The sequence below is a fragment of the Seriola aureovittata genome, chromosome 16 (genome assembly GCF_021018895.1).
Source record: "Seriola aureovittata isolate HTS-2021-v1 ecotype China chromosome 16, ASM2101889v1, whole genome shotgun sequence".
Classification (NCBI taxonomy): Eukaryota; Metazoa; Chordata; class Actinopteri; order Carangiformes; family Carangidae; genus Seriola; species Seriola aureovittata.
Genome location: NC_079379.1, coordinates 20,724,114 through 20,752,022, shown reverse-complemented (window position 1 = coordinate 20,752,022; position 27,909 = coordinate 20,724,114). Strand labels below are relative to the sequence as shown.

Here is a 27,909-nt window from a genome sequence, read left to right as displayed (position 1 = left end):
ACCTGCTAATATATTAGGAACCTACCATGTGTATTCTGCTGTGTGCACTGTACACGACGGACAAAGTGAGCAAGAGTGTTTGAGTTTCTGCATCTCCTAATGGTCTAAACACTTTTAAGAACATATTAGCATCTCTTTTGCCAAATGAACGTACAGTAAACACCAGGACACATAAATGGTGCATTGAAAATATTTTATTTCTTTTCTGTGTTAATACATAATTAGACATTTATATTTTCATAGAAATAGTATATATATAAACTACCGGTCAAAGGTTTTTAGAACACCTCAATTGTTCCAGCTGTTATTTAAATTTACATAATTCAATGTTTCTGAAATTAAAGCGTAGAACAAATAAACAATTTTAAACATATATATAAAATCTGTTTATATATATATAAACAGATTTTAAAAACAAGGAATCATGGGATCTTCTTGTTGAACTAAACTGAATCTAAATTTGTGACTCATCCAGCAGCTGAACTCACTGTGATGCTCTTTCTCCAATGGCAAACGAATATAGTTGCAGAAGTTCTTCCTTAGTTACTTATCTTTCTGATATCAACATAGGACAATACTTTACTACAGGAAGTAGTACAGTATTGTCCTAATAATGCATCAGACCCTTCCAACACTGCCTTTGTACAAACAGAGGGACTGTAAGTAATCAACACAAAGTGAGGACATCTGTAGGAACTGTTTGCATTAACTGCTACAGGAAAACTGTAAGTGAACCGATTTCTTAACTTTCAACAAAAACTGGAAAAATGAAGGTGTTCTAAAAAAACCTTTAACTGTTAGTGTATATACCATGGATCTGAACGATAGCAGAGTCATGCTAGCCCTCATGAACAGGTTTTATCCCATGAACATCAAAATGGACAACACAGACATGATTGTACATAAAACACCGACTCCATTATTCTGCTGTAAATCCATGCTTCTTGGTTATTTGCTTCGACATAAAGTACAAATATATGCCATAAGTAAACAGTCCCATTCTTTACTATGTGCGGGACCTTAGGGTAATAATTCAAGATTCTCAATAGTCACTTGTCTGGTCATCTACATTACAGCCAAACCAGTGGGAATGAATGGGATGGCTTTGACTAGAAGGTGGCCTTGTGTCGGCACGGGAAGATTATGCAACCAGAAGTTTGGTTTAAGGCTGGGGTTACTGAGAAGCTCATGGTGTTGTAGTGGAACAAACTGCACTATTGGAATATTTCTTATATCAAGATTACTTAAATCTTATTGAGGGCTTTAAAACATTCATACAAACATCTTACTCTGGAGCGAGAATGAACAAGCACTTGTTAACTTGAAAAATCCAAGCGTGTTAAGAACCTAAAAAATTATGTTTCATTTTCCTGCAGCAAATATCATTTGCTGCCAGAATCAGCATGCACACAATGTGGAGCAATGATTGATAATTGATCAGATATTATATGGCCATTTTGTAGTGCTTTAAGAACCTGTATGGTTTCCAAATTATTCATTTCATATTTGCTCCAATGTTGAATCCTAAACCTTCGTGACCAGACTTTGCCACCCGACTGACACCCCTGTTAACATTCAAATATCTCACCGTACTGGAATGAACTTGGAGCTTTGACACTGCAAACCCCACTGGGTGTCATGATCTCTCTCCCTCTGAGTCTGTCACTCCCAGCTTTATTTATTATCTGACTCATCCTCCCTTCCTTCCTTCCCTCTCTCTCTCGCGCTCTCTCTCTCGCTCTCTGTGTCTGTCTTTAGGTCTGTGTTGGTCTCAGGCTCCATATTCACACATGCCTCATTTGACGTTCACCTTGAGCAGCTGTTGAGTCGCCTCCTGCAGCCTCAGATAGACAGAGACAGAGCTGTCTGGGCCAGACCTGCCTTCTGCTGCTTCCCCCAAATGTTTCAGTTTGGACTGCAGCCAGCCGGAGAATGGACTTGGTGCATGAGTGAGTGTTTAAGTGTGTGTGTTTCTGTGTGTGTGTGTGTGTGTTTACGTGTGTATGTGTGCTCCAGTGTAGGTAACTTTAGGTTCAGTGCTATTACAGTTACAAAGCACATTTGCACTTTTATCACCCACTTTATCAGATTTATAATCAGTGATTCAGATCATGTTTACCCCCCATGCTCCCAGTTCAATGAGAAATTTAGAAAAAAAAAAATTCATTTGATCAATCACAATCACAATGAGAGAAAAAAGTTATTCTGATTACCGAAGGCAAGAGAGGATGCAGCCACTAACGTTGACCAGCATAATGAAATGAAATAGTTAAATCCGTCAGGTAAAAATATTGCTCTGTTTCACCTCAGATCATCATCAAAACAAAGATGTGCTCATGTTAGCTGATTTTATTGTCTCGTTTTATTGTATGTGTGTGTGTGTGTGTGTGTGTGTGTGCCCTAAGAGAAAAGGAGCGAGTGACGTGAAGTCCTGCCAACAACATCACTTTCAGCAAGTACTGTAAGCAAAGGGAAACTACGTGCCTCATTCACATCTGCCTGAATCTGACAGTAAACCAGCAGATTCCCCACATTTGTCGACTGTTTCTTTAAAATGCAAACACTGTAATAAGTGCTCGATCAGAACTAGCTCTCCTTGAAGGCGGAGTGAACAGCCAGCCTTCACAGAGAGGCTGCAGACAACATAGCGACGCACCTTTTCAGACGGTCTCCCCTTGAAGACTGCTGCACTCGGTTGTTCACGTGAAAGGTGACAGAAATAGGTGTTTGAGGAATGAAAGAAGAGAGACTCTCTCCTCTGCACCGCTGGCCAATTACTGTGTGAAGTAGGTCTGAATGTCAGATCAGTCTGTTTCGGGGAGTTACCCTCCGAATCTGACGTGGGAAAGGTGTGTGGGGGGTTTTTTATTCCAAAGCTATCCGACCGTCTGACAAACAGTTCTGACAGCGTATACTGGCCCCTTCAGAAAACAGAAGCAGGCTACTTTAAATTACTGCTATAAATAATCAAGTTGAAGAATGGAAAGGAGAGTGTATGTAGGCCTTTAATGAGTGTTTTCATGCCAACGTCTGTGCAACGAGAATTCTTCTTCTCTTCTCCTTTTTGGGACAGAAAGAGAAGAAACACAGTGACGACAAAGCGGGAAAAGGGGAGTGGAGTCTTTTCCACTTCCTCAGATGCAACCAGCAAAACTTCCCTTGAAAAAGTTTGAAATTCAAATTTCCACTGTCTATCTTGTTGGACCCTCTTTTTCTTTAATTCGGCTGTGTTCAACCATGATGCCCCACTTCTGTCATCACTTCTAAAGTGTCATATGCTTCAAAAATAATTCTCGAGTCTACTCTTTTAGTCTCTTTGTTTGTGTGCAGGTGAAAAACACTTTCTTTGACTTTCTCGCTTGTCAGGTGGTTCCTGTCTACGACCAGCTTGAGTTAAGAGACCACCACAACACTGGAGTCATTATTCATTCTACGCTGTCTTACTTTTAATCTCTCTTCTTTCAAGACACACTTGTTTTACATCCTTTTTTATGGTTTGAGAGGCTGGTGCTGCCTGAATGAATTTGGATTTTTTTTTACCTTCATCCTACGTTAAAAATAATTTACCGCCGAGTGAAAAACAGAGTTTCATTACTGTCTGTGACTGAAAGTTTAGAGAATGATTCACCTGTGACCACACCCACCCCCAGTGATGTCACAGTGTCTTGCAGTACACCTGTACATCACTGCAGCAAGGTTAAAGCACCAAAGGTCAGCAGGGATGGACATTTTCAGGACGTGTTATGTTACCGTTCATTTCATTATTGCTTTTTTTCTATTATCATGTAACTTTCATCAGGAGCTTTTGTTATGTTTTGTGTTTGTTTGTATCACATGATTTCTCGGTCAGTTTTGGTCATTTTTTTTGGCAGCTAAAAATACTTGATGGTAGCAGGTAATGTCAACTGTAGATAGCAAGCTAAACGTCATCCCTATGAGTTGGTGAAAAATGCTGTCTCTGACTTCTTAATGTTTCCCGCTGACTCGGTTTAAAACGAGAACTCTTGAATATGCACATAAGCGCAATAACATGATATCGTGCTAACAGGCTGAGGCTAAAGCTACATCTCCCACCAAAAAACAGCTGATGATTCACGTAGAAAGCATAGAAATAAAAATACAGTAATCTTGTATTGCAGTGTAGAGCTCCTAGGATTAAGTAGTATTATGTAATACAAGTATAATAAGGACAAAATGCAAGACTACATAACTCTGTCGCTGCTTAGCGTCTGTACTTCCGTTCGTATTTTTGAACAGTACGTTTTCACTCTTAACGTTGCAGGAGAAAATTTCCCCTGGATCTAATAAAGAACAGGACACAGCCACTAACATTAACCTAAACTCTCATCCAGGACCAGCTACACCACAGTGCAGAAATACTACACAGCTAATGTGCTTGTCCTGAACAGGCTTTTTTTTTTTTTTTTTTTTTTACATCTGTAACCCCACAAAATAATGTAGCCAAGCAAATTAATCACATGCTCCTTGGCCGTGGAAGCAACGCTTGGTTACTTCTGGTAGTAAGCTGGACATGCTAACATTTGCATCTTATATTATATTAGATAATCACACAGTGTAATCCATTATACACACTTTTCCTCTTGGAGCCACCCACCATCCTCGTTAACTGCGTAGCAGTATTCATCGTAAGGTGTCGTAAGAGTATCGCTCTCATGACACTTTGATACCACATGTGCTTTTTTTAAAATGTTATAGTTCTTCTTTTCTTTACCTATGTCTCCTTTTCCTCTGAGCTCTCCTCTTTCATTGATTCCTCCATTCTGTTCCTCCCTCCCTCCCTCTATTTCGCCTCACTTGTTTACCAGGTAAAGTGTCCAACCCAGCCAGTCTGAGACGAAAAGGTGATAAATGAGCAGAGGAGCGAGGGATAGGCAGTGGGCCGGGGCTGAATGAGAGAGAGAGGAGAGCTGATGCGGATAGAGAGAAGGTGGCTAACGGGAGTCTGAGAGTGGATATAATGAGAAACAGGGGAGAGGGAAGCTGGAGGAGGGGTGGGAGGGGGAGAGAGGAGAAGACTGGTGAAGGGGAGAAACGAGGAAGGGTGGCGTGATATATGAGAAAGAGAGCATTGCGACGGAGGGATAGAAAGTGAGGGGAAAGTCATAAATGGGAGAATGACGGCGGATGAGGGTGGCTGGAGATAGAGAAGGAAAGAGGGAGGCTGATAAAGGAAGGAGAGAGGGTGAAAGATGGATGGCAGGGCGAGGGATCGCTGTTCTCGCAGAACTGATGATTGAGATGAGAAAGTAATGGCTGTCTCTGTCAGCACGGCATTTAAATACGCAAGGCAGTATTTAAATCCAGCATGTGTGAGCGTGTCTGTGTCTGTGTGTGTGTGTGTATGTGTATGTGTGTGTGCGTGTGGAGCTGATTAGCAGTCATCTCAACCAGCCAGACATTCAGACATTCACTCATTATCTCCTAATATGGCTGCAACTCTGCTGAGTTCAGCTCTGCAGCGTTTTCCTGACTTTTTAGTGAACTCAACTGGCGAGTGTTGGTATCCAGAGGCTGGGGTCCAATATATTTGTAATTATGTGGATAACACATCATAATTGAACAGGAAGCCCCTAAGAAGATAATGAAGCTTTATCTTTAGCAGGATAACTCTGATGGCCCTTTGCTCCTTCTCATAAAACCCTTGATGAAGTGGTAACTGAATAAGTGAGAAGGTTATGAATATGTAGACTATGATTTCTCCTTTAATGGTAGGATGTCCGGGTGTGCTTTAGAACTAGGGCTGCAAATAATAATGATTTTCCTCGTTGATTCGTCTATTCATTTAGTTTTGCATTAAAGAATTAGACTGTCATAATTTCATATTTTTTCTTTTTTGTCAATAAATCCCATGATAATACCAAAACCAACAATGTGGTAGTCTGTCTCTCAGTACTTTCTGACTTCCCTAGCCTGTCTGTGGCACTCATCTCAAGCCCAGTTGTTGCTGAGTAATTTACTGGAAACAGCTTCAACTGTAGTCTGTATTGTAGTTCACCGATTTTGTTAATGATTGATAAAAATAAAATCTTTTTTTCTGGGTCAGAGGTAGGGGCTTTGATTTTCTTTTTATTTTTGGCTTCTGAGGGGAGACATGAAAAAGATAGAAAACCACTGTCATTAACTTCCATTAAATGTCAGTTAAAGATATGTTTATGAAACAAAGACGCAGGCAAATCTGAAATGCTGAGCCTTCTAAAGCTTTAACCAACAAATGTTGGACCTTTTTAAATGATGCTTGACCCACCCCCGTCTTCTGGATGGTGCACCTACATAAAAACAAACAGGCTGTTTTTTATTGTTACACCTAGTTATAAATGTAGACATTACATTTATTATACTGTCGGACTGCCAAACTGCTTTAAAGGTGGAACACACCATATTTTTCAAATTTGAGTCGTATACTGTGCTGTGCACTGTACCTGAACAACTGGCCGTTCTTTTTAAAAATGAGCACAATGACATAAGACGCCAATACAAACATATCATACATGTTCCTGGTATTAGCAGACTGTGAAGGTTCTACATAATGCTGGCAGTTTGGATGATCACATCTTAAATGTATTTACACCTAGATATAATGCATTTTCTCTCTATTCCACGATGGTTGTAAGTGCTTAGGATGCATGTTAATGACCTTGCAAAAAAGGGGGTCTGACTGAATATGGTTTGCATTTCAAAACAGGATTCAGCCACGCAGCTGAATGGATCAGCTGTGCAGCTTTACAGCCTGGCATCTCTGCTGGTCTTCAGCCAAACCGTAGCGGAAACTCAGCCAAACTTTGCCCTGTATATACATTTCATTAGGAATGATGCCCCTGCATATCTCCATCCTTATTCCCTGCACATCCTGCAGCAGACCACAGACACCATATGGCGCTGAGTATGCGTGACGAACAATAAACCTTAATACGAACCTAAATCAGTTTTTTTTTCAGCCATGCCAGTTTTTTTTATTTTTTTTTTTTATAAAGTTTGACACTAATGTTAATTTCTGGATTTCAAACCTGAAAGTTGCTGTAAAATTATGATTTGAAGTCAGACACCACTTTACTTTAATGAGAGATTGCCTTGTCAATCCTTGAACTTTGTCTCAATCATGGCTGTATTCAGACACGAGCATGAGCACAGCAATTCATATGAGCGAAATATGGGGCGCTGAAAAACACAAAAAAGATCTTGTACCCGCACTGACAAGGGCCTTAAGGTTCCAGTTCAGAGAGGAAATAGAAAAACAGATGCATCACTTAACTGATGACACAAAGAGAGAGAGAAAGGCGGCAGACAAGACTCAATGTACAATATGTGTAACCCGGTATCAAAACAATACTGTAATCAAGACCGGGATTGTGAGAGCTCAAACAATCACAATAGGAGGAGCACCAAACGGCAATGTGCTTATTAGAGAGACGCTGACACGGGGAGAGAGATGAGCTGCTACACAGAGGGCTGCAGTTACGACAGAAAGGAGGTGATGACAGATGGACAGATAGAAAAAGAGAAAGTCCTTGGTTTTAAAACAGAGCTTAGCTTGTTTTGTTGTGTGCTGACTGATACCTGGACCTAAAGGACCAGCTGTTCCTGTGAGGCAGACTACATTTCTGCCATATCTCTGACCAGTGATACAAACCTGAAGTTCGAAAAAAAAGAAAATCACTCAGACGTTCATGTTTGATGATCCACTCCTGGGATTTGATGCCACTGATGAAGAGTTAACCAGAACGTATGAATCAAGCAATTCTCGTCAAGAAGAAACAACAAACAATCCCCTCTGGTGCTTTGACCGGCAGCCATTTTATGTCTCGTGTCTATGTGTCCACACAAAGTCCGGCTACAGTCCAGTTTTGGTCAACAACAAAAGTGAAAATGGTTTCGTCCTCTTCTGTTTGACCGTCGGCAGCCTGTGATTCTACAAGTTCAGATTGGTGTCCGTTGTATTTCAAGAGTTCTTCATTGTGTCAAGCAGAGTTTCTGTGATGGTTAATCTGTTCTTCAGTATGATGGTGTCTGAGAATGGCTTTCTGTTGGTCTCAGGGTCTGGAAGACACAGAGTTACTGTACTTGATGAGAGGCAAAGGAGAGTGACAGTTCAGGACAGGACTGGAAGCAAAGAGTCTCGCTAGGTCAGAGGTCTATAACGATGGTGTTTGTTTTGTTATGTGTAAAAATTGATTCCCCCCCCCCCCCCTCATTTTTAATAGACTCTTCACAAAGCCCTGATCCCCATACCTACTGTAGCTACACCTGTCAAACTTTCCATTGGTTTACAATGATAACGTTGGCAGATTTACCCCTTGAAATTATTTGCAATATTTGAAACAATGGGTCTGTGATTTCATACAGAGGTAGACAAAAGCAGGGTTTCTCATTTCTGCTGGCGGAAATGAGCAGATTATATCAGATAGCTAGTTAAATCTGCATCTCTGCGTTGTCTGAAAACTCTCTTGTTCACTTATTAATGTTTCCAGCTGACTCATTATAAAAGAAGAAGCCTGCGAATGGCTTTTAAGTATACACTTGACATTACATTCTCTTGACATACATGATATATTGCTAAAAGGCAGAGGCTGAAGAGAAATGGAAGTCCTTGTCCTTGCAGTAATCTCGACTCTCCCACTTTTCAGCCACCTGACTCCTGAATCAGCTTTTAGTATTTATAGCATCCGATTTCCACTCGTTTCCTGTCAGATTGTCTATTGTGCTCTTCACACTGTAGCTTTCCAGCCTCTCTTGTCTGTTTTTGACTAGCTGCCCGTTTTAGCTCTTTGCTTGCTTCCCTCTGCCTGGTTAATCTGCCCGCCCGTTTGTCCTTGCCTGCTTCTGCCTGCAGAGTGAACTCTTTTGAACTTTCACCAGAGTCTGAGTTGTGCTATTGAGTCCTCTCTAAACCTGAGCCGTGACAGCAAATGATCGATTGGAAAAAATGTCACACATACAACAATTATAGAACAATTAGTATGAGGTATTAAGTCAGTAAAGACTTCCTGTTCCTCACCTGTCCTGAGGTTCAAGGGGTTGGTTATTGCAGAAGGCGATGCAGGGCTGGTCTTAGACGTTGGTGCGCAGCAGCCCCCCCTGTGGGTGCTCAGGAGTACTGCACTCTGAGGAGTTCTTGGCTTTGTCCTTGTTGTTGTTGGGCTCATTGTCTTTAATGATGTCATACTGACGACAAAACAGGGCAATCACCCCTAAAGAAAGAAAGACATGGAAATTATTTTTGTTAGAGTGAAAACAGCTGATGAAATTACTTTTTCATTTAGTTTTTCTTTGCTCTCCATCATGGTGAGGTCAGAGGTCAATCAGGACATTTCAGTGGGAATATTTCTGAATGTCACGTCACGTCACGGTTGATTTAGGTGTTTTATTAGCTCTCTGTATCGTCAGACAATTAATTATAGTCAAAGCACATCACTTGAAGTTGAACTAAAGTAACGGTTCGTCTTTTTGAGGACAGAAGGCAGTCTTAATGCTAAGCTAGGCTAACTGCTTACTATTGTTAGCCTCATTTTTACCATACAAATACAAATATGAGTGCTGTCAATCTTCTATTCATTCAAGGATTGGATTGGAGTGTAAGTTGGTTACATGGAAGGCTGTTAGTTCTGTGCTGCTTGCATTTATCATATATTTTCAAATGTAGATTTGCTTATATCTTATATTGACTATTGCACCTTTTACGATGGGCAAAAAACCCGCAGACATCTGGCCTTTGTTGTTAATGTGAAAGGGTACGATCGGCATTCACTCCCAGGTCAAATGACTCGGGTAATCACGGGTATTTTTCGACTCCGGCTGCAATCATCAGTGATGTAAACCAGACACCTAACGCTAATTTTTTCCCCTTTTTCTGTGCTGTGACAAACACTGTAAACAGACCTATCACCCGCCCAGCACGGTGCTGTTAAACCAGAAACACAGCGGCTACACCCTCCGCTGAGAGTGTGCTGCGCTCGGGGCTGCGCTCAATAAGTTAAAAAAACACACAATCACCAACCAAAGAGTCTCTGACACTTACAGGAGCACCAACCCACGGATGACACGTGTTGGGTCCATGTTACCAGTCTGCAGGACAGCTAACAGCTCACTGTTTGAATCTGTGTGTGTGTGTGTGTGTGTGTGTGTGTGTGTATGTGTGTGTGTGTGTGTGTGTGTGTGTGTGTCCCCTCAGTCCGAACAGAAAGGCAAACTGTTCTGGCGATGTGAAAGGAATCAATCCACATTTAACCCAGGTTTCAAAAACCTGCTTACACGCACTAACTGTGGTTTAAAAAGGGTATATCATTTATTTTAACATAACCCTGCTGATAAGGGCCGACTCAGCAGCTATCCTCTGATGCGTCAATAAAGCAGACAGATTTCAACTGAGAGAAAGAGAGACATGGATACGGTGAAATGTGCGGTTGTAGATATGAACTTGATGTTGAGATAGCCATGTGAAGCCCGCCTTCAGTGGAAAAGATTAAAAATATGGCAGAGAGGAGAGACAGATGCGAAGAGAGATAGAGAACGAGCACGAAAAAAGGAGAAAGAGAATAATTCATGACGGTGGAGGAGTGTGTGGAGGGTTGAATCTGGCCTGATCGGGCTTCAGTCTCAGCTGTTCTGCTTATGTCAGCCCCTGCTCATATGATCGCTGCAATACCAAAGGGCTTGATGGGATATCTCACTGTGATATCCCCGCAGCATGCCCCATAGGCCCAATTAAAAGCTGAAAAACACAATTCGCCTCCTTCACTTTCTGTTTTTTTTCCCACCATCCTGCTCTCCTTTTTTTCTTTTCTTGAGACACAATTGCTCAGTTCCCCCCCCCAGCTCCCTCTCCAACTCCCTTTGAATCTCCCTGTCTCTCGCTCAGCCTCGTGTCCTCTCATGGGTAATTGGTGAGGGAGAGCTTGCCTTTTGCTGTTCCTATATGCCATATACAGTATTTGGGCCATATTTATATCTCATTACACTTGGTAAAGTGGGTTAGAGAGGAGTATTTATAGCTGTGTGCAGCTGTAAAACAGTGATGAGATGCACAAACAGATATCTGCAACAAAGAGCTAATGACTGGGAGGGTTAAATAAGACGCATCCATATTCTTTCAGCTTGAAAAACTATTGTACAGATGCAACGACTTTGTATGTGATGATGAAAAAGTGACCTAGTCATTTTCTACACTCCGGCTATGTGAAGTGTGGTTGCCCATAAATTATTCCATCAGTGTAAAAGTAATTTTAAACAGAAAGCCAAGTTCTCCCTCTGTAACCGAGCAGCAGTTTCTATGATTGAGTAGCAGCAAGTGACCGACGCCGTGTTTTTTGTTGACATCAATATGTTGTCATTATAATGTGTGAGTCAGAGTTTCTGCAGCTGGGAAGAAGTAAAAGTGAAAGCTGTCAGATATTTCTGAAGGGTAGGCAAAATTTCCCTTTGACGCATATATTGGTGTTTAATCTGTACAAGGTTTAAAGGTTTAGAAAAGTTTTAAAAAGGTTTAAGAGTTTGAAGATTGGAGCATAGTTTGTACATGAGCCAGCATGTGCAGTCAGCCTCGCCGTCTAACTCGGTTAGCAGCATAATCTGTCGGTCTTAGTCAATCTTTTTCCTTGCTATGGTTCAGACAAGCTGCTGCTCGGTTGCCCTGAAATAGCGAGTAGACCTGTTGATTAGCTGATTAATGTGAATCAGGAGACGGATATTTGTGATTGTGAGGACGACATTAGGAAACTGGACCACCATGGGGAGCTGCTTCTCTCATGCTGGTGTGCTGCTGTGGACCGTTGCCACTGTTTCTTCTGCTCACTGCTGGACGTCCATTGCTCCGATTCCCTTCATCTACCCCTCTGAGTATTCCCACGAAACTTGCATGTGGCTTTTGGTTTATTGCTTGTGCCATTACAGTTTCCATGGCTTCTACATGTTTTATTTAAATTTTGGTTTAAGTTGCAGAGTGAGAGTGTGGGCCCCCTAAGGACTCCTAATTAGAGGTAACAGAAAAGTTAAAAGACACTTTAAGTTATAGAGAGGTTATGGAGGATTAATAAATAACAGTATACTTATTGTGTTATATGTCATCATGGGTAATTCATGTTTTGGTAATGACCGTATTGAAGGGTTTATAGACTTGAGACACCAGAGAGAAAGAAACTTATTATTCTTATATCTTATTGGAGGCACTGCCAGTAAATTTTAGTTGCAGAACAAGAGAGCAAAGGTTGTAAGAATAGAAATCAGTAGAGGAAGTATTAGTAGAAGTAGAAGTATTAGCGCCATTAAATTTCAAACTGTACCCAAGGGCCCATCCATTGTGCTAATACGCCGAGCAGATTCACTTAATTTCATATATCTACATGGGAAGGGTGTTACAGTGGTTTTTTGGGAGTAAACGAGGCACTGACTTTACTGATAGACTTCGCTATTCCAGGTTACTCTAATTAATTACATTTAATCAGTGTGAGGTCAACAGAAACTCAAGTGACTCATACCTGCCAACACTTGGATTTGTTCCCGGAGTCTCCTGTATTTCAAGCTAATCTCCCAGCAACGTCCCCTTTTGTAGTTTCTCTCACCAAAACTCCCGTATTTTGCTCGGCCCTCAACATTTATTTTAAATAATAAAAATAAATACTAAATAAATAAATATTTGTAAGGTCTTATATTTCCCTTGGATATTTTAAAGCTTTATTAACTAATGCTTTTTTTTTTTTTTATGACTCTTGTAATTGTTTTTCTTAATTTCTTGTTTCTTAGTTCCTTGTATTATGTAACTGAGCCGTCTTTGTTTTTCTTGACTGTGTTGTTGTGATTGTTTTTTGTTCTCAGGTCTCTCTTGGAAAAGCGATCTTAATCTCAAAGAGACTTCCTGATTAAATAAAGATTAAAAAAAAGAAATTAGAGCCCACCACATAAGCTCACATAAAATACAATGTGCATATTTCATAAGTTAGTTCAAGTTTATTTTTTTATAACTTGAAAGGATTGTTGATTTAGGTCCATGACAGACACGTTGAATTTCATTTACCAACCTGTTTTCCATGAGAACATCAGACCACTCTTAGTTTGACGTTAACAGGCTCTACAACATACGACAACCTCTGTGTTTGGTATGGATAAGGAATTTATGTTTATGTATCTATTTATTTATTATATTTCATGTATCTTATGTTCAAGTGTGAGTGTGTTTGATCAGTTTAAAGGTAAAGTGCGACCTCAGACCCTGAAATGATGTTTGTTATGATTAAAACACATCTCCAACAGAAAAAAAAACAACTCAAACTTACTTCAAAAAATTTTTTTTCTTTTACTAAAACACATCTCTGTCCATTTTGACAAGTTACTATAATAGCTTCTTGCCTCTTGACACAGTTTATTTTCCATTTCCATAGCTGCTTTTTGTTGATGGGTGTACAGAATGGAAACCTGGATTTGATGTGTTGTCATCAACCAAAATGCACGCTGGCGAGCCTTACATAATTTCAAAAGCACTGCAGGGCAAAAAATAGTCACCGCAGAGAGATGACACCACCACCAGTGTGTGTGTGTCTCTTAATAGGACCTCAGTCTGAGAGCTTATTTGCCCTGAAGAAAGTGGATTCCTATAAGATCTGCAGTGATAAATGTGCAATGCTGAAGCCGAGTATTACCTGCCCACATGATGAGCACCACTACAATGATGATGAGTTCTCCGGCCCTCAGCTGGGCGGCCTGACCAAACTCCTCCATCGTTACCTCGTCTGCAGAGAGAACACACACATATACACACACACACACACACACAGAGTCAACAAAGTGCCACTGAGTACACTGCGATTCATTGTCCCAGAGAGCAAATGTGAAATTGCCATCACTCCGGAAAGTCTGCAGGGGAAGATAAAGGAATCAAACGAGGCGACAGGAGAACAGAGAGGCCGCCTGGTGTAAATTCTGCACTCTGGTCAGTGTAATTAAAGCTAAGTGAGAGCAGAGGTCCGCAGAGACGGAGAGGGACGGATCCTTAACCCTCCGTCACTCACTGTGTTTCTCTGACAGGACTCTGGCAGCAACACCAATCACAGGGTTAAAGGTTTCAATACAATCCACTGCAAACCCTTGCTCTCAGCAGGCCTCACGCTAACCCCATTTCCCATGGTGTTCCCAAGTGTCTCACTCCTCCAGCCACAGCTGCCTCCCCCTGTATAACATCTAAAGGGTTGAACAAACAGAACTGAGACATCACTGTCACTGATTTGACTGTGCTTGCATTTTGAGGTGATGTGAATACTCTCAGAGGAAGGGTTGACCACACACTGGTAAAAGGGGGTCGGGCTTCACTAATCACTTAAGCATTACACACATTCTTTTATTTTGAAATACGATCAATTACATGTAGATGTGAACTACAGGGAGGGTTGAGTTTTCCCTAAGCTCGGTCTCCTCAGTTTTTCTTGTCAGAGTCTGGATGAATCAGGGGCAATGCTGCTCCTCTGGTCCAACTTGCTCTCAGGTCTCCTGTTGCCATGGTGATCCCTCTGTGCTGAAGCTGAGGCCTCAAGCTTGACAGAGGGGAGCTTATACTCTAATAAATTGGTAATAGCAGATTACATGTCTCTGTTGTAAAGCCAGAGCTCTGATTTTTTTTTCATGAAGTCAGCAGACCAGGTAAATGCTTACCTTTGCAAGTGCTGTGTATATGTAGGAGCATGTGTCGCCATCTTGCATTATTCAGCTTGTATTCTACCTTATATACATTCTTAAGTTGATTCTTAAATTGATTATTTTAATTATGAATTCATTTGCAGTTTTTTAATTTTTTTCTATAGTAAAATATCAGAAGATAAATAGAAAATAGAAAGAAAAAATGTTTTGCAGGATCTAAGGTGACGCCTTTTAATTTTAATGTTTATTGTAGATCCTCATATTGGAGAAGCTGGACCTGGGAAATACTTTTACTTTTACTTTACTTTTACGACTATATTGATTAAAGGTCCCATATTTTACACTTTTCAGGTTTTATTTGAAGTGTTGACATGCACAAGAAGATATATTTGTGGTTTTAAGAACCAAAAACCATCTCAGTGTAGTTTTACATCTCCTCTCTATGGCTTCTCTCTGGAGCTCTGGTAACAGCCAATCAGAGGAGAGGCTCTGAGCTCTATAGCAGAAATATAGCAGATTTCAGGTAAAGACTGGGCAGTGACTGCTTCGTTGTGACATCACAAAGTTACAGAAGTCCTGACGGCTCATTTTAAGGCTCTTGTTCTGAATAAGGATTGTGTGCATTTGATATGTTCATTTGACACTTTCACAGTACTAAAATAGAACCTAGACCTGCTTTAGAATTAAACAAGACATGGAAATCTCACTTATACAATATGGGACCTTTAAAACCTTTACATGATTTGCAGTAATCTGACTTCCACAGGAACCTAAATTGTGTGATAGTCCAGTTATTACCTGCGTCAGTCGATAAGAAACACGACACTAGTGACATACAATAATGGAAAGAACACATAGGGAATTGGTGTTTATCATTTGGTGCATCATGGGTTTACAAAACATCTTCATAATAGGTGCAGGTATACATTACATTACATTACATTACATTACACGCATTACATTGCTTTCAGTCCACCTTGTGACCTTTGAACCATGTGTGCAGAATCAAAATAGCAATAAAAAACACACCAAGCTGCATTTATACAAAAGAGCGGTTTGAACGGCTGCCAGACAAAGCAGCTCTGTAAATCAGGTTACAAGTTATTCCCTAATAAAAGTCAGATAAGCTTGTTACAGTGTTTACTGTTCACGGCAGCTGCAATAATCAAAGCAGCTTTAATCAGGTTGCAATCAAATTATCAGATCCTTGTATCTTCTTGTCTACGCTGTGTGTGAATGTGTGTGAATGTGTGTAACTGCGAATGTTGCTGCATGGCGCTCGGTGGACTGTCAGTGATGAATTAAAGGTCGAAACAGTTCCGACAGTGAGCAGTGCTCTGTAATATTTTACCGCCGTTAAGGATTGATTTAGAAAAACTGCAGATTTTGCATCTCCCTGTGTAACGTAATGACCGATAATAAAACCTTATACCTCAACACTTGCCACCAAAAGATTTCACACCGTAATGAAAACTTCAGTGCACTCAGGACTTTTGCCATCGGCGGGAAGAAAGATGAACAGACGAACAGACAGACGGAAACACAGACAGGATGTGTGTTGTGTTGCATTGCGCCTGCAGATACTAAATGGTGTCAGGCTGATTAATACCCGCTTAGAAGGGGAGGAAGGCAGTAATGGCTGAGAGATTTAATCAGGACAGCTAATGAAAGCTTCCACTAACACAGACACACACACACACACACACACACACACACACACACACAATTTGCACCCAGGGAACTTCCATCAAAGTCGTGGCAAACAAAACGAGTCAGCCCCCTCAACATCAAGACAAAGTGTGCGCCTAAACGCCAAAGTCATGTGACCTCACATACACAAAATTTAACTATGGTAACAAATATTTTTCTGTAATACTAAGTCTTAAAATCTTAAAAAAAAATTATTTTTAATTAAAATTAAAGACAACAGTCAAAAGTGTTAAATAGTTTTACTATTATTTTATTTATTTTTTTTTTTTTAAATCAAGTGTCTCCATCTTTAGTTCTTTCAAGAAGTTAAAAAAATGTTTTGTATGTATATGTATATATTTTGACATCTATATTCTGTTATGTGTTTGTTCCTATAAAGTATGTGATTGTGTGTGTGTGTGTGTGTGTGTGTGTGTGTGTCTGCATGGTTATGAATAGGATGTTGCCTTAGGTTTTTCCCCGTGTTCTATTGTTTCCTTCCCTTGTCCAGGGACTGCAGGAAGAAATTAGCTAGTAGCTAAATCTGGTACAAAGTATCTCTCCTTCTTTTTAGATTAATGTATTTTGTATTTTGGTCCCTGATATAAAGAAATTTAATTAAAAAAAACCCATTTCTAATCACTGTGGCATTTTTGCACTTGTCAATCAAACTCTGTGTCCTGGGCTGTAACTACTTCTCTAGTGACATTTAATTTGTGACTTCTTTTTTGTCGTCTGCTCAGTTGTAGCATCTGTCAACGCCTGAGTTAAACATCAAACTTATAAACTGAACATTCATTGAATCACTATAGTTTGTTTAACTGCTTTTAAAACAGTGTTTTAAAAACGAAAACGATAACTGTCCAGATGACTGTTTCAGCTCCATATTAATCTCCACTATCACACCTGAAAACACATTTCACATGAACATTCACGTACACTGGGAATGTGTTGTCTACTCTGCAGTAGATTAGCTGCAGAAAATACTGCAGATGAGGAACAGCAAAGACAGTTGTAGTGTTACAATGCAGAATTTAAGTGGACAACAGCTGCTAGCAAACAACAACAAGGTCAGTAACGCTTGTGAATTGCATCACCGCTCTAGTCGTGACCAACAAGACAGGGAGCGAACCTGTGTCTACATCCTCATTCCAAAGATCTCTGTCCACACTGCAATGCAACCCTGGAGTGGAACACAAACGGGGTCTGCAGCGCTTTCTAAAGTCTCCGTTTTAGGGGCTGCAAAACTCCAAGAGTAGTGTGGATGCCAGGCGTAATGCGTTTTAAAACCAAAAACCTAGTGTGGACGCAGCAGAAATCTGGCAGCTACAGTTTCATCAAGTCCGCTGGCAAAAATTAACGGTCTGGTAGAAATGGGAAGCCTGCTTCTGTATATCTGCCTGATATCAAGGACCCATATTGTGTCAGGAATAACTAAGATGCACATGTGCTGTGAAAGAATGGAGAGTTTAGACATTCATTTACAAATGAAAATTTACCTGGATTGTGGCTTCAATACTGCAAAAGTAACTTGTTAAGATGTACAGTGCATATCTGGCTTGAACACTCACAGGGACTACAACAAGCTCCCACATGAGGGTGTTTCTAGGGAATACACTGTTCCCTAATATCCCCACTCTCCTCCTCTTATCAACTTGCTGCTGATGAGCGTTTAGCGTTTGCTGTGTCCCTCTGAAGCAGCCGCTCTTGGCAGCGTAACTGGGTCGGACGTGATAAAATTGGAAGTACTGCAAGCCGTTCCAGATAACAGCATCCTCTGCATTTGAGAATGAGAACAATACATTGTATGGGATGTGGGTCTCACAAAGATGGTGAATGCGCTGTTTTCTTTGTATTCAACTATCACATAACCTTGTTCTTTGTCGTGATAAAAAATACACCGAACATTAGTCCTCTGCTGTGTTATTGTTTCTGTTCAAAAGCTGCTTTTTGAAATCTCTGTACGCACGTACCTGCATGTGTAGATGTGTGCGTAGGTTTGTGTGTGTCAGCAAGGGGGGAAAAAAAAAGATGTTTGTTTACTCTTATACTTACATTTGTGTGTTCTTGCATATAATGAATTTTAATGGTCGACCCATACGAGTGTGTTTGCAGCAGAAGTAAAATCTCATTACGTGTGTGTAACATTCATCTTTTCCAGCTTTTGATGATGATTTTCACCGTACAATGTCTGTGTGGTTGAAAAGTAACATATGACTTGATCACAGTGGTTAGACATCTCAGAAAAGGCCTCCAGTAATAGTGAAGAGAGAAACGGCTAAAACGAGCTGCTAATTACGCTCCAGTGTTCCAATAAGTAAGTACAAAAAATAGGTTTACACCCAGACTTTACAAACAAAGTAAACGCCGATAAATTCCCAGATTGTCAGATAAACTGTTTTTAAAAAATGAGTCCCTCACCTGGACTCTTTGACGCCATCTTCTCCGACTCTTTGGGCGTTCGGAAGAGGACGGGCTGACTGGGTGGGCTGCTGCCTCCCATGCTAATGCTCTGAACGTGGACGATGTACTCGGTGTCTTCATCCAGATCCCACAGTGCACAGGAGCGCGTGGTGGTGTTCACCTCCTGGATGAACCTCAGCATGCGAACATCCTTCTTCTTCAGACGGGGGGGGGGGGGGGGCGACGAGCAGGAGAAGAGAGAACAGGGTCAGTGTAATGTGATACTTCATTGATCCCTGCGGGGAAATTCTTTGTATTTTGGCAGCACCTCAGCAGAGAACTCACAGGTCAGGGTTAAACTGACACATCGGGTCACTGTCTGATATTTTTAAACCATACATTATAGTGGGTTTTGCCAAGAAGAAAATTCTGGGGCAACCACTTACTATTTGCGATTTCTTTGACGTAAAAATAGGCACAAACAACAATATCTGCCATGAAAACCCTGTATCACCTGAACTGAAGTCACAGGCTCAGCTTTACCTTGCTCCCTCAAGGCAAAACAAAAGAGCGTTTCTACTTGTTAGCAGAAATGTACTGAGTGCATGTTTTTAGCAAATGCAGATTTCTGGTGGCAAAGTCAGATTTTCCTGCTGATGATCCCTCGTGTGAAAACTCTGCCCTCTGGTTCGGGTTGATGTGGTGCAAATGCGTGCAATGTTTTTTTTTTTTCCAGAAATGTAATTAAGCTTAAAGAAGAGCGCTTCTCTGACCATGTGCGCTCTGCTTGAAATGTACATTATTATCCAGCTAAGACTGTTTGCTCAGGTCAATTGGTTCCTGTTAGATCAAGGGCAAGTCTCCTCAGGGGCGCTTTTATTTACCAGGCAATTAAAGTTGAGAATTTCTTAACCTATTAAAACACATTGACAAAATGTACAGTTGAAAAGCATCTACAACTACTTGGCTACAAAAATTTGACTTTGTCTATTTATGTAAATCAGCGAGTGTGTGACACTGTGGGCCCTCCCACTAACAAAAAAGCCCCCCTGCCCCATTTTGATGGGACATTCTGAGCTTTAATAACGTCAAAAAATATTAATGGATGTTGTCACTCCTGCTGTTTTTCTTTACTTATACACTCACTGAGCACTTTATTAGGAACACCACTGGGTATACTGGGTACTTCCTTCTTTTGCTCTCAAAACAGCCTCTCTCAGTTCTTTGTGGCATTGTTTCCACAAGACGCTGGAAACTTTCCTCTGAGATTCTGCTCCATGTTGTTGTGATTGCGTCACATCATTTCTGCAGATGCACATTCATGCTGCCAATCTCCTGTTCTACCACATCACAATACTGTTTCTATTGCACTGCTGTTGCATGATTGGCTGATTGGATAGTTGCATCAATAAGCAGGTGTACAGGGGTTCCTAATAAAGTGCTTGATTAGTGTATTTGAGTGGTACTGGAACTACAATTACCACAATGCTTTTGAGGATGTAAACAGGAAATATAACATTTCAGTGGATTCAGGAAGTTGTGCTGTGGACCACCCTGGTTTTTCAGCCTATATTTATTTACATTTTGGCAGATTATTATTATTATTATTATTATTATTAAGTCAAATCAGCTATTAACAGTTCCTGTTTGCAATGTACCCATGGATGTAAAGAGAATATCACTGGATTACTTTGATGTTGAAGAAAACTGATGTAATGTGATGATTCTCAGGTGAGTCCTGGAGTTATGAGGAGTGTTTTTTTTAATGATTTCTAAGCAGATTTATAAACATTCATTTGTTGTAGATGTAAAAAATGATGATATTCTCAGAGGCCACGCTGAACCTAAAACTATTTGTTAAGATTGGACTGAGTAATGAGTCCAAGAGGGGGTGAGATTTTTAATGCGAATTACAGCTTAGGGTTTTAAGGTTCCTTAATTGTCTCCATAAACTGTGTGCCATGCCACAGTTGCTAAGGTGAGCCAATCAGCACGCCAAACCACAGTAACTAAATACCTCTTATTTTTAGATTCACCGTCAGGCATCGTCCTTTTCACCTCAAGTGTCTTTGGCTCATATCTCGCTCCCCGCAGTTTGAGAAACTCTGATCTGTCCAAACTTGTCACCTTCTCTCTCTCTCTCCCTGCACACACTCGCGTGAAGGACATGACATACACGGACGTATACCTGTTGGGTGATGGCGAATCCGATGACGGGGTCCCCCTCCAAGATTTCCCATGTGACCACGGCGGAGTTGACCTCAAGCTCCCTGATGGTCACATTGAGCGGAGCTGACAGCAGGGTGTCTGACACACACACACACACACACACGTACACACACACACACACACACATGCACACACACATAATCACCATGGCCACAGGAAACAAATAAGAAGAGGCAGGTCATGAATATTTTGTCTTTAAGTCTTGTAATACACACAACAGATGCTCCTGTGTCGACCTGAACACACATCTTGCCCTCTCCATCACTCTCTCTCTTTGAACTCTCTTGCTCTCTCGCCCCGCCTTCCCTAAGATCTTCTCTTATTCTCCCACAAATTAATCTTCTTCCTTTCATTAATACCAGGCCTAATTAACCACACACAAATCTCTTGGTGTTTCCCTTGAAAAGGCGTTCTTTCTCATCTGTCTTTGTCGTGATGTTTCTCTCTCTCCCTCTCTCTCTCTCTCTCTTACACACACACACACACACACACACACACAAACACACACTTTCTTCCCATCTTTACCTTTTTCTCTCAGGAGTGAGTCCTGTCTCCCACGCACATCTCATTAAAGTGTGACTCATGAGGATGTATTTCCTCTGTCATGCTGACAATTGATGTTAATGTTTGGGATAAAAATCTCACACCCCAGAATGCAATGCACTTGTTTGTCAGGAGATTAACTATGATGGATTAAATTACATTCTCGCTTAAGTTTCTTCCCTCATTACCTGTTAAGGGAGCACAGAGTTTCATTGGTGTGTGTGTGTGTGTGTGTGTGCGTGCGTGTGTGTGTGAGTAGGCATGTGTGTGTTCTAGTACAGTGTCAAGGTCTGACTCTGACGTCGTTTTTACAAGTCAGACTCATGGGAAATACAGACCTGGCTCTGATCGCAGAAGACCTTGACAAGACACACACACACACACACACACACACGGAGGATTAGCACTGAAACGTACATTTATCTATTCTCTGCTATAAATACTCCCAATGGACAAGCACATATTTCAGTTTATTTAAATTAGTTTCTCCCCTAACACAACTTTTATTCCACCAGGGGAATGCTGGGAAAGAAAATGTAAAATTTGCATCTTGGTAAATGCTAAAACGTAGTGTAACAGTAAAACAAAAAGAGAAGGGTCATAAAGTCAAAAAAGAATTTAGAACAATTGAAAACAAATCGTAAACTATGTAAAAGTGCCTCTGCTGCTTAATAGCCCAACACCTTTGTCCACAATTTTTCCACCTGGACTGTCAAATTCAAAGAACCTAAGTCTGGACATTACTTTAAGATGGTTTGGTGTCATTATCCGCTCGGTGCAGCTTGCTAGTTTCATCCATTTTGTGCCAACAAAGCAAAACAATCGCTACAACGCCTAGCTTACTAAGAATGACAGTAGTTTTTTACCAAAGTCCTGCTGTTCTTATAAGCTATGAATTTCTACATTATACATTTGTCTTACTTTTGTTCAAATGGTATTTCAAATTTCGAATAAAAAGAGACCGAATCTATCTGAGGTTTGTTAGCATTAGCTCACGTTAGCCACCATGACTACTGCTCATGCGAGACCAAGTGAGGCTGTAGCTGCAAAAAGCCCGAGTGTCGAGTTGAGCAAGGCAGCATTTCATTTCTTATGAAAGATAATGCTATTACGTCCTTCAAAAGTCGCCAAGCCGCGCTTTAACGCTGCTCTTATGTTCACCCTCGTCTCCAGCCGTGACCTTTCCCACTCCATTTAAAAGTGTGTGTGTCTGTGTGATACGATTACAGTACAGTGCTCTTTCTCTCCCTCTCTGTTTACCCGCCAGATTACCAGCAGAGATTGCAGTCTGTCACTTATAGCAAATTAGATTGTCACATTGTCTCACATCTCTGCAAATATTGAACCTCCAGTCGGAGACTTGTTCGGAGAGTCAAATGAGAGCGGACTCTCCTTTTCTCTTTGTTCTCTCCTTGTCTGCTCAATGCGAACACAATCCTCAGAGCACAGCAGAGAAAACTGGAGTGTTACATGGTGCTGGTGAAATACTTTTTTTTTTTTTTTTTTGGTGGGCGACAAACTCTCTCAGTGGCTCCCAAAGGCTCTGTGTGTGTTTGCTGATGCAGAGTAGATGTGTGGTGTTTGTTCAAGTACGTGTGTGATACATAACTATGACTCCCTGTTTGACTAGCTGTTTTTTCCGCTGTTTATCTTCCAGCGCTCACACATACACACACACATACACAACCACACGCACACACACACATACACAAACAATAAAATAGCAGAGAGGGATTCCCATCCATTCTTAAGCTGTTTGCTGCCAAAAATGCCAAAAGCTGGCTGCAGAATTACAAAACTCCCTCTTAACGCTACATTCATCTCCAGCCTCAGGAAGCCAAATATCAAATCTCTAGAGGCTGAGATAAATCCCACATGATCATATCACCAAGATTTGGGCTTTTCAAAGGACTATCTGTCATCTCTCAGCTTATCATCCAGATCCAATGTAACAACATTAAGATCCTGCGCCTGAGATGAACATTCTTGTGGACTATAAACCGCTGCAGGTTAAAAATATGCAATATCATGAAAGATAGATGAGGTACTATATCCAACATGCATGATATATGATTAGAAGCTATGCTGGGCACGGGGCTTAGAATAGGAATAACTCTTCTTTTTTTTTAATCTCATTTCATAGCCCTTCAGGACATCAGTGGATGGCGAAGCTGAAGTTTCAAAGCAGGGCTGCACACTTTAAGGATGCAACTAAAGATTATTTTCTCAATTAGTCAATGCTGAAAAATGTCAGTAAATACTGGAAATCGACATCAACATATTTTTCCAGAGGCCAAGGTGACATCATACATCTTGTTTGGTCCACTTACTTGGTCTTTGATTGACTTTTAAAATTTTATTTTCTTAAATTATGTGCACATTTTTCCAGTGTATTTCCCTTAGAAATTGACAGCTTTCTTGAACCAATCACACAGTACAACAAAGATGATCCTTCTTTCAAAATAGAAATATACTCCAAACTATAGGGAGAAAAACTTGGCTTATAAAGCCCTAAGTCTTGATACAGTAGGAGACTAAATTGTGTCAGCCATGTTTGGCATTACAAAGCTTATTGTTTCTACCTGGCTGATGCAAATGTTGATGCTGATGCACGCAAAAAATACCGGCACATGCAAACACATCCATAACAATGTGTCATGTCAGGTGGCTTTCCAAAGGGACCTGCTACTCTGTAATAGACTACATGCATCACATTAGACAGCTGTGGTCCAAACACACTGATACTACACAGCAGCATGTGTTTGATCAGCTAGTGCATCATCATCACCTTGTTTACTCGTGATAATCCCTCTTCAACCTGTGGTAAAACTCACCGGCGTTAACGGAGGACACCGAGAGGAAGCCCAGCAGGAGCAGCAGCACCGCCGCAGACAAGCCTGGTTTTGCCATCCTCCTGCTTCTTCTAGCGGAGCTTCACATCCTGCGCAGCCCATTTATAACATCCCATTTAACGGGTGGGAGTGAGCATCCCGGTCGGTGCCGGAAAGGGGACTTGTTGTCCCGGAGACTAAGGCTCACCTGAACTTGGACGCTGCAGCAGAGGCGCAACAACAGTCAGAGGAGGGAGGGAGGGAGGGAGGGAGGTAGGGAAGTGAAGGGGAGGGGAGGGGAGGGGAGCTGTTCTATACCGTGTGCGGGATGTCGGTGCCGCTGGAGCCACAGCGACGGCCCTCAGACTTTCAGTCCCGCTGCTGGTGACGGAGCGGCGGCGTGGAGAGGCTTTTACTACGCGCGGAGGTGAGCAGAGCGTAAAAGGAGTGCGCAAGTGCTGCAGAGTGCAACGTGCAGCCACAGCTAATGACTCTCTCTCTCGCTCTCTCTCTCTCTCTCTCTCTCTCGCTCTCTCTCTCTCTCTCTCTCTCACACACACACACACACACACACACACACACACACCTGCAGCAATCCTTACCCACTTAGAGAAATATTGGCCAAACCATATATATATATATATATATACTTAAGTGGTGTTAATAGTGCTCATATGATTAGTCGATTAATTGATTAGTTGTTTGACAGACATTTTGACAAATTGATAAATGATAACTGATTCTAGATTCCTCAACATGAGGATTTGCTGCTCCTCTCTCTTTTATTAAAGCATATCTGTAGGTTTTGGATTGTTGGTCTGACAAGTTGTGATGGACATTTTCACAGTTTCCTGTTTTTATAACAATTAATTTTTAATAAAGAGAAAAACAACAGATTAATTGATACTTAAAATGAAAATCAGTGTATAAGCCCTAGACATGAAAGCTGTGGTGTTTAGCTATGTCATAGCCTTACCTGACTATGTTGGCCAAGTTGATGAATTTACAACACAAAAATAACGTGACAAGAAGTACTTTCAGTCTTCAGTCCACTTTAAGTCATGTTATGTCCAGTGGTTACAAAACCAAGTGAAAGTGGAGTGTGCGTTAAGAGAAACTCTCCACTTGTGATAGTGGATCATTTAAAAGGACACTTTAAATGTGTCATGAAGGTCAGTTTACTTGGCATAAGAGGTACCATGTTGTATAATGTCCTCTGTGGCTCTGGAGCTGTATAAAGTCCCAGAAAGTAACTCATCAGAGACTACAAATCTCTTTTTTGTCCTTTAAGTTTGTCTCTCATGTTCCTCAACTTCATGCAAATTGCTTTTGAAATCATAAACAGATCTTTTTTTTAATACATTTTGCCATGAACAAATGTGTGGACCCATCACTGGTCAGAGATATGAGTGAGTATAATTAGTATTCATCTGGCTGAGACATGTATAAAATATGGATATTAGGACATAAATATACGTGTAGAATGTAAATGAGATGATAAACACAGGTGACTTTCATTTCAGCACTATAAAATGTCTGGCCAATAAAATCATGCATGTGAATTAACAATGCCTGGGCTATTACCAGGATTATCTCTGGATAAATTTCATGGAGTCTTACTTTTCAAATAAATTTGGTGGAGAATTTAGCACCAGATGATTTCATGTTTGTCACAGAAAAAGGATGAATGAACTCAATTTCCCCTCAGTGAAACTGACATCCAAGTCCTCCTCACACATGGATTTAATTTCTACCAAGGAATCATCTTGGATTGACTGGATTAGTTCATAGAGCTGAGATTTTTTCTTTTAGGGAGAGGGAGTGGCAGATGGTGTAGGTCGGTTGGGGATTCAGGGTTTACATTGCCGGAAAAACTATGATCCTGCAGGTATCAGAAAAAGTGAACAATTTCTGCAAACTGCTGCTACAATCAGACTTTGTTTTGTGGTAATACTACATAAGAATATGCGTCTTTACATTTTAGTAAAGTGAAATGATTGCACAGCACCACAGCAAAGCCCCGCAGCAGAATACACACAGATCAGCCATAATATTAAAACCGGTAACTGGTTTTAATGTTGTGGAATCATTTTCTAGCACATTTCCTTCAGCACACTGTCTGGCCTTGACCAACATATTAAATCAAGACAGTGAAATCTCCTTGAGTCTGGAATGTAAGCAGGAAGCATGATTCCTTATGTATATGTACAAAGCAGTGGTCCACTTACTGTTCCCTATACTATGTGGTCGATAAAGAGAAAAACAAGGGTGCACCCACCATAAACAGGAAACTAGTCCTGTGTCTGGTCTATAATTAAAACACAGGGGTCATATTTGGAATAGAAGGACCTATGGGTCCCACAGCTGGTCAATAAAATGAAATGAAAAGTGTTTTATATCTGATCCAAATAGGGAAATGTGGATTCTATATGGTCTATTAAAAGGACATAGAAGCAATATACGCTGTCCAGTCAAAGAGGGAAGAGGGGTCCTACAGCGCATGGGCACGTTATCAAGGATGAATTAGGGCCACTGTTTCTCCTGCAGTGTGGAAGAATGACGCTTATTGCTGTCACATATAAGGACCCAGGGACAAGACTTGGCCATAGATTACACGGATCGATACGCGATTAACATTCCTAACAGGGGCCTCTTAATGTCTCTTTCATTTCAATGAGAAGAGGCACAATTGCCACTCTCCGTGTCCCTCCTCCGCCTCTCTGCTCTTCACTGTCTTTGGCTGAAGGTTACGAGAATGATTTTAGACGACAACAGTCATATCTCTTTGCTCTGCCACTGACAGTTTTATCACTCAAGTTAGGTTCAGATGAGCAAAATCTCCTCTGGTGACCTCTGGATTCAACGGATCCGGCACACAAAAATGACTTTGCCTTTTCACCTATTGCAGGGCTCATCTGTTATTTTCATGGACCATGATGCTGAGAGATTTATTTTGGGGAACTTCCTTTAGAGGTTAATGCATTTGGATGCAATGATAAGAAAGTTTATGCAGATTTGATGTGGGTGTTAGGGAATGAAAGAATATCTTAACTACTGAAGAGGTGAGAGAGATTGTTGTTTGACCTCCACACAAACACTCACTCACTCTAACAACAACACTACATTATTCCTACAGTGTGGCTATGGTAACCAGCAGTAAGTTTATAAAAAACCTAGCTGAGTGTTTTTAATCTTATATTGTATGTCTGTTATCATAGAGAGCTTCTGGGTAATGTACATCCATCCGGTGGCCATATTTACCGGATGGATGTACCCGGGATGTTTTCCCAAAAGTCCTGAATCTTCTATGAAGTTTAGTATAACATTATTTATATTTATAACTTCAACTTGGTCTCATTTCCTCTCAGTCTCTCTGACTGGACCGGCAAATCAATGGAGCTCTATTAGTACTGTACTGGGGAAATAGCCATTTGTATTATTATTTCTTTTCTTTTTTATTTTCTCACAGTTTTGAGGGAAAATGAGTAAGAGAGCACGGGGACAGGACAGGACAATCTACGGACCAGGAGAGGAAGCAGGAATAGAAAGGCTGAAGAAAGTTAAGAGAAGAAGAGAG

The 27,909-nt window shown here is 40.9% G+C and overlaps 1 protein-coding gene across 2 annotated transcripts; it reads right to left on the bottom strand.

The window, feature by feature from the left end:
- Positions 1 to 176: 176 nt before the first annotated feature.
- Positions 177 to 24,748, bottom strand: fndc5b (fibronectin type III domain containing 5b). Of its 2 annotated transcripts, XM_056399181.1 has the most exons (6): positions 24,336 to 24,558; positions 20,918 to 21,036; positions 18,748 to 18,946; positions 13,647 to 13,736; positions 9,014 to 9,206; positions 177 to 8,055 (listed from the first exon to the last, which is right to left on the bottom strand). In XM_056399181.1, exons 1-5 carry the CDS (start codon positions 24,409 to 24,411, stop codon positions 9,067 to 9,069), a joined length of 624 nt encoding a protein of 207 aa, XP_056255156.1. In that variant the 5' UTR covers positions 24,412 to 24,558; the 3' UTR covers positions 177 to 8,055; positions 9,014 to 9,066. The 2 variants fall into 2 exon arrangements, with proteins under 2 accessions (XP_056255156.1, XP_056255155.1); XM_056399180.1 differs by lacking the exons at positions 177 to 8,055; positions 9,014 to 9,206; positions 13,647 to 13,736 and adding exons at positions 15,501 to 18,103; positions 24,651 to 24,748 and having other exon boundaries at positions 24,336 to 24,553.
- Between the last annotated feature and the right edge of the window lie 3,161 nt (positions 24,749 to 27,909).

Bases quoted from the DNA above. Each gene is read 5' to 3' on its own strand.
- fndc5b (XM_056399180.1), bottom strand. From the start codon at position 24,411: ATGGCAAAACCAGGCTTGTCTGCGGCGGTGCTGCTGCTCCTGCTGGGC. The intron at 21,037-24,335 runs GTGAGTTTTACC...TGTGTGTGTCAG, and splicing joins GGTGTCCTCCGTTAACGCCG to ACACCCTGCTGTCAGCTCCG. The intron at 18,104-18,747 runs GTGAGGGACTCA...TCTCAAATGCAG, and splicing joins GATGGCGTCAAAGAGTCCAG to AGGATGCTGTTATCTGGAAC.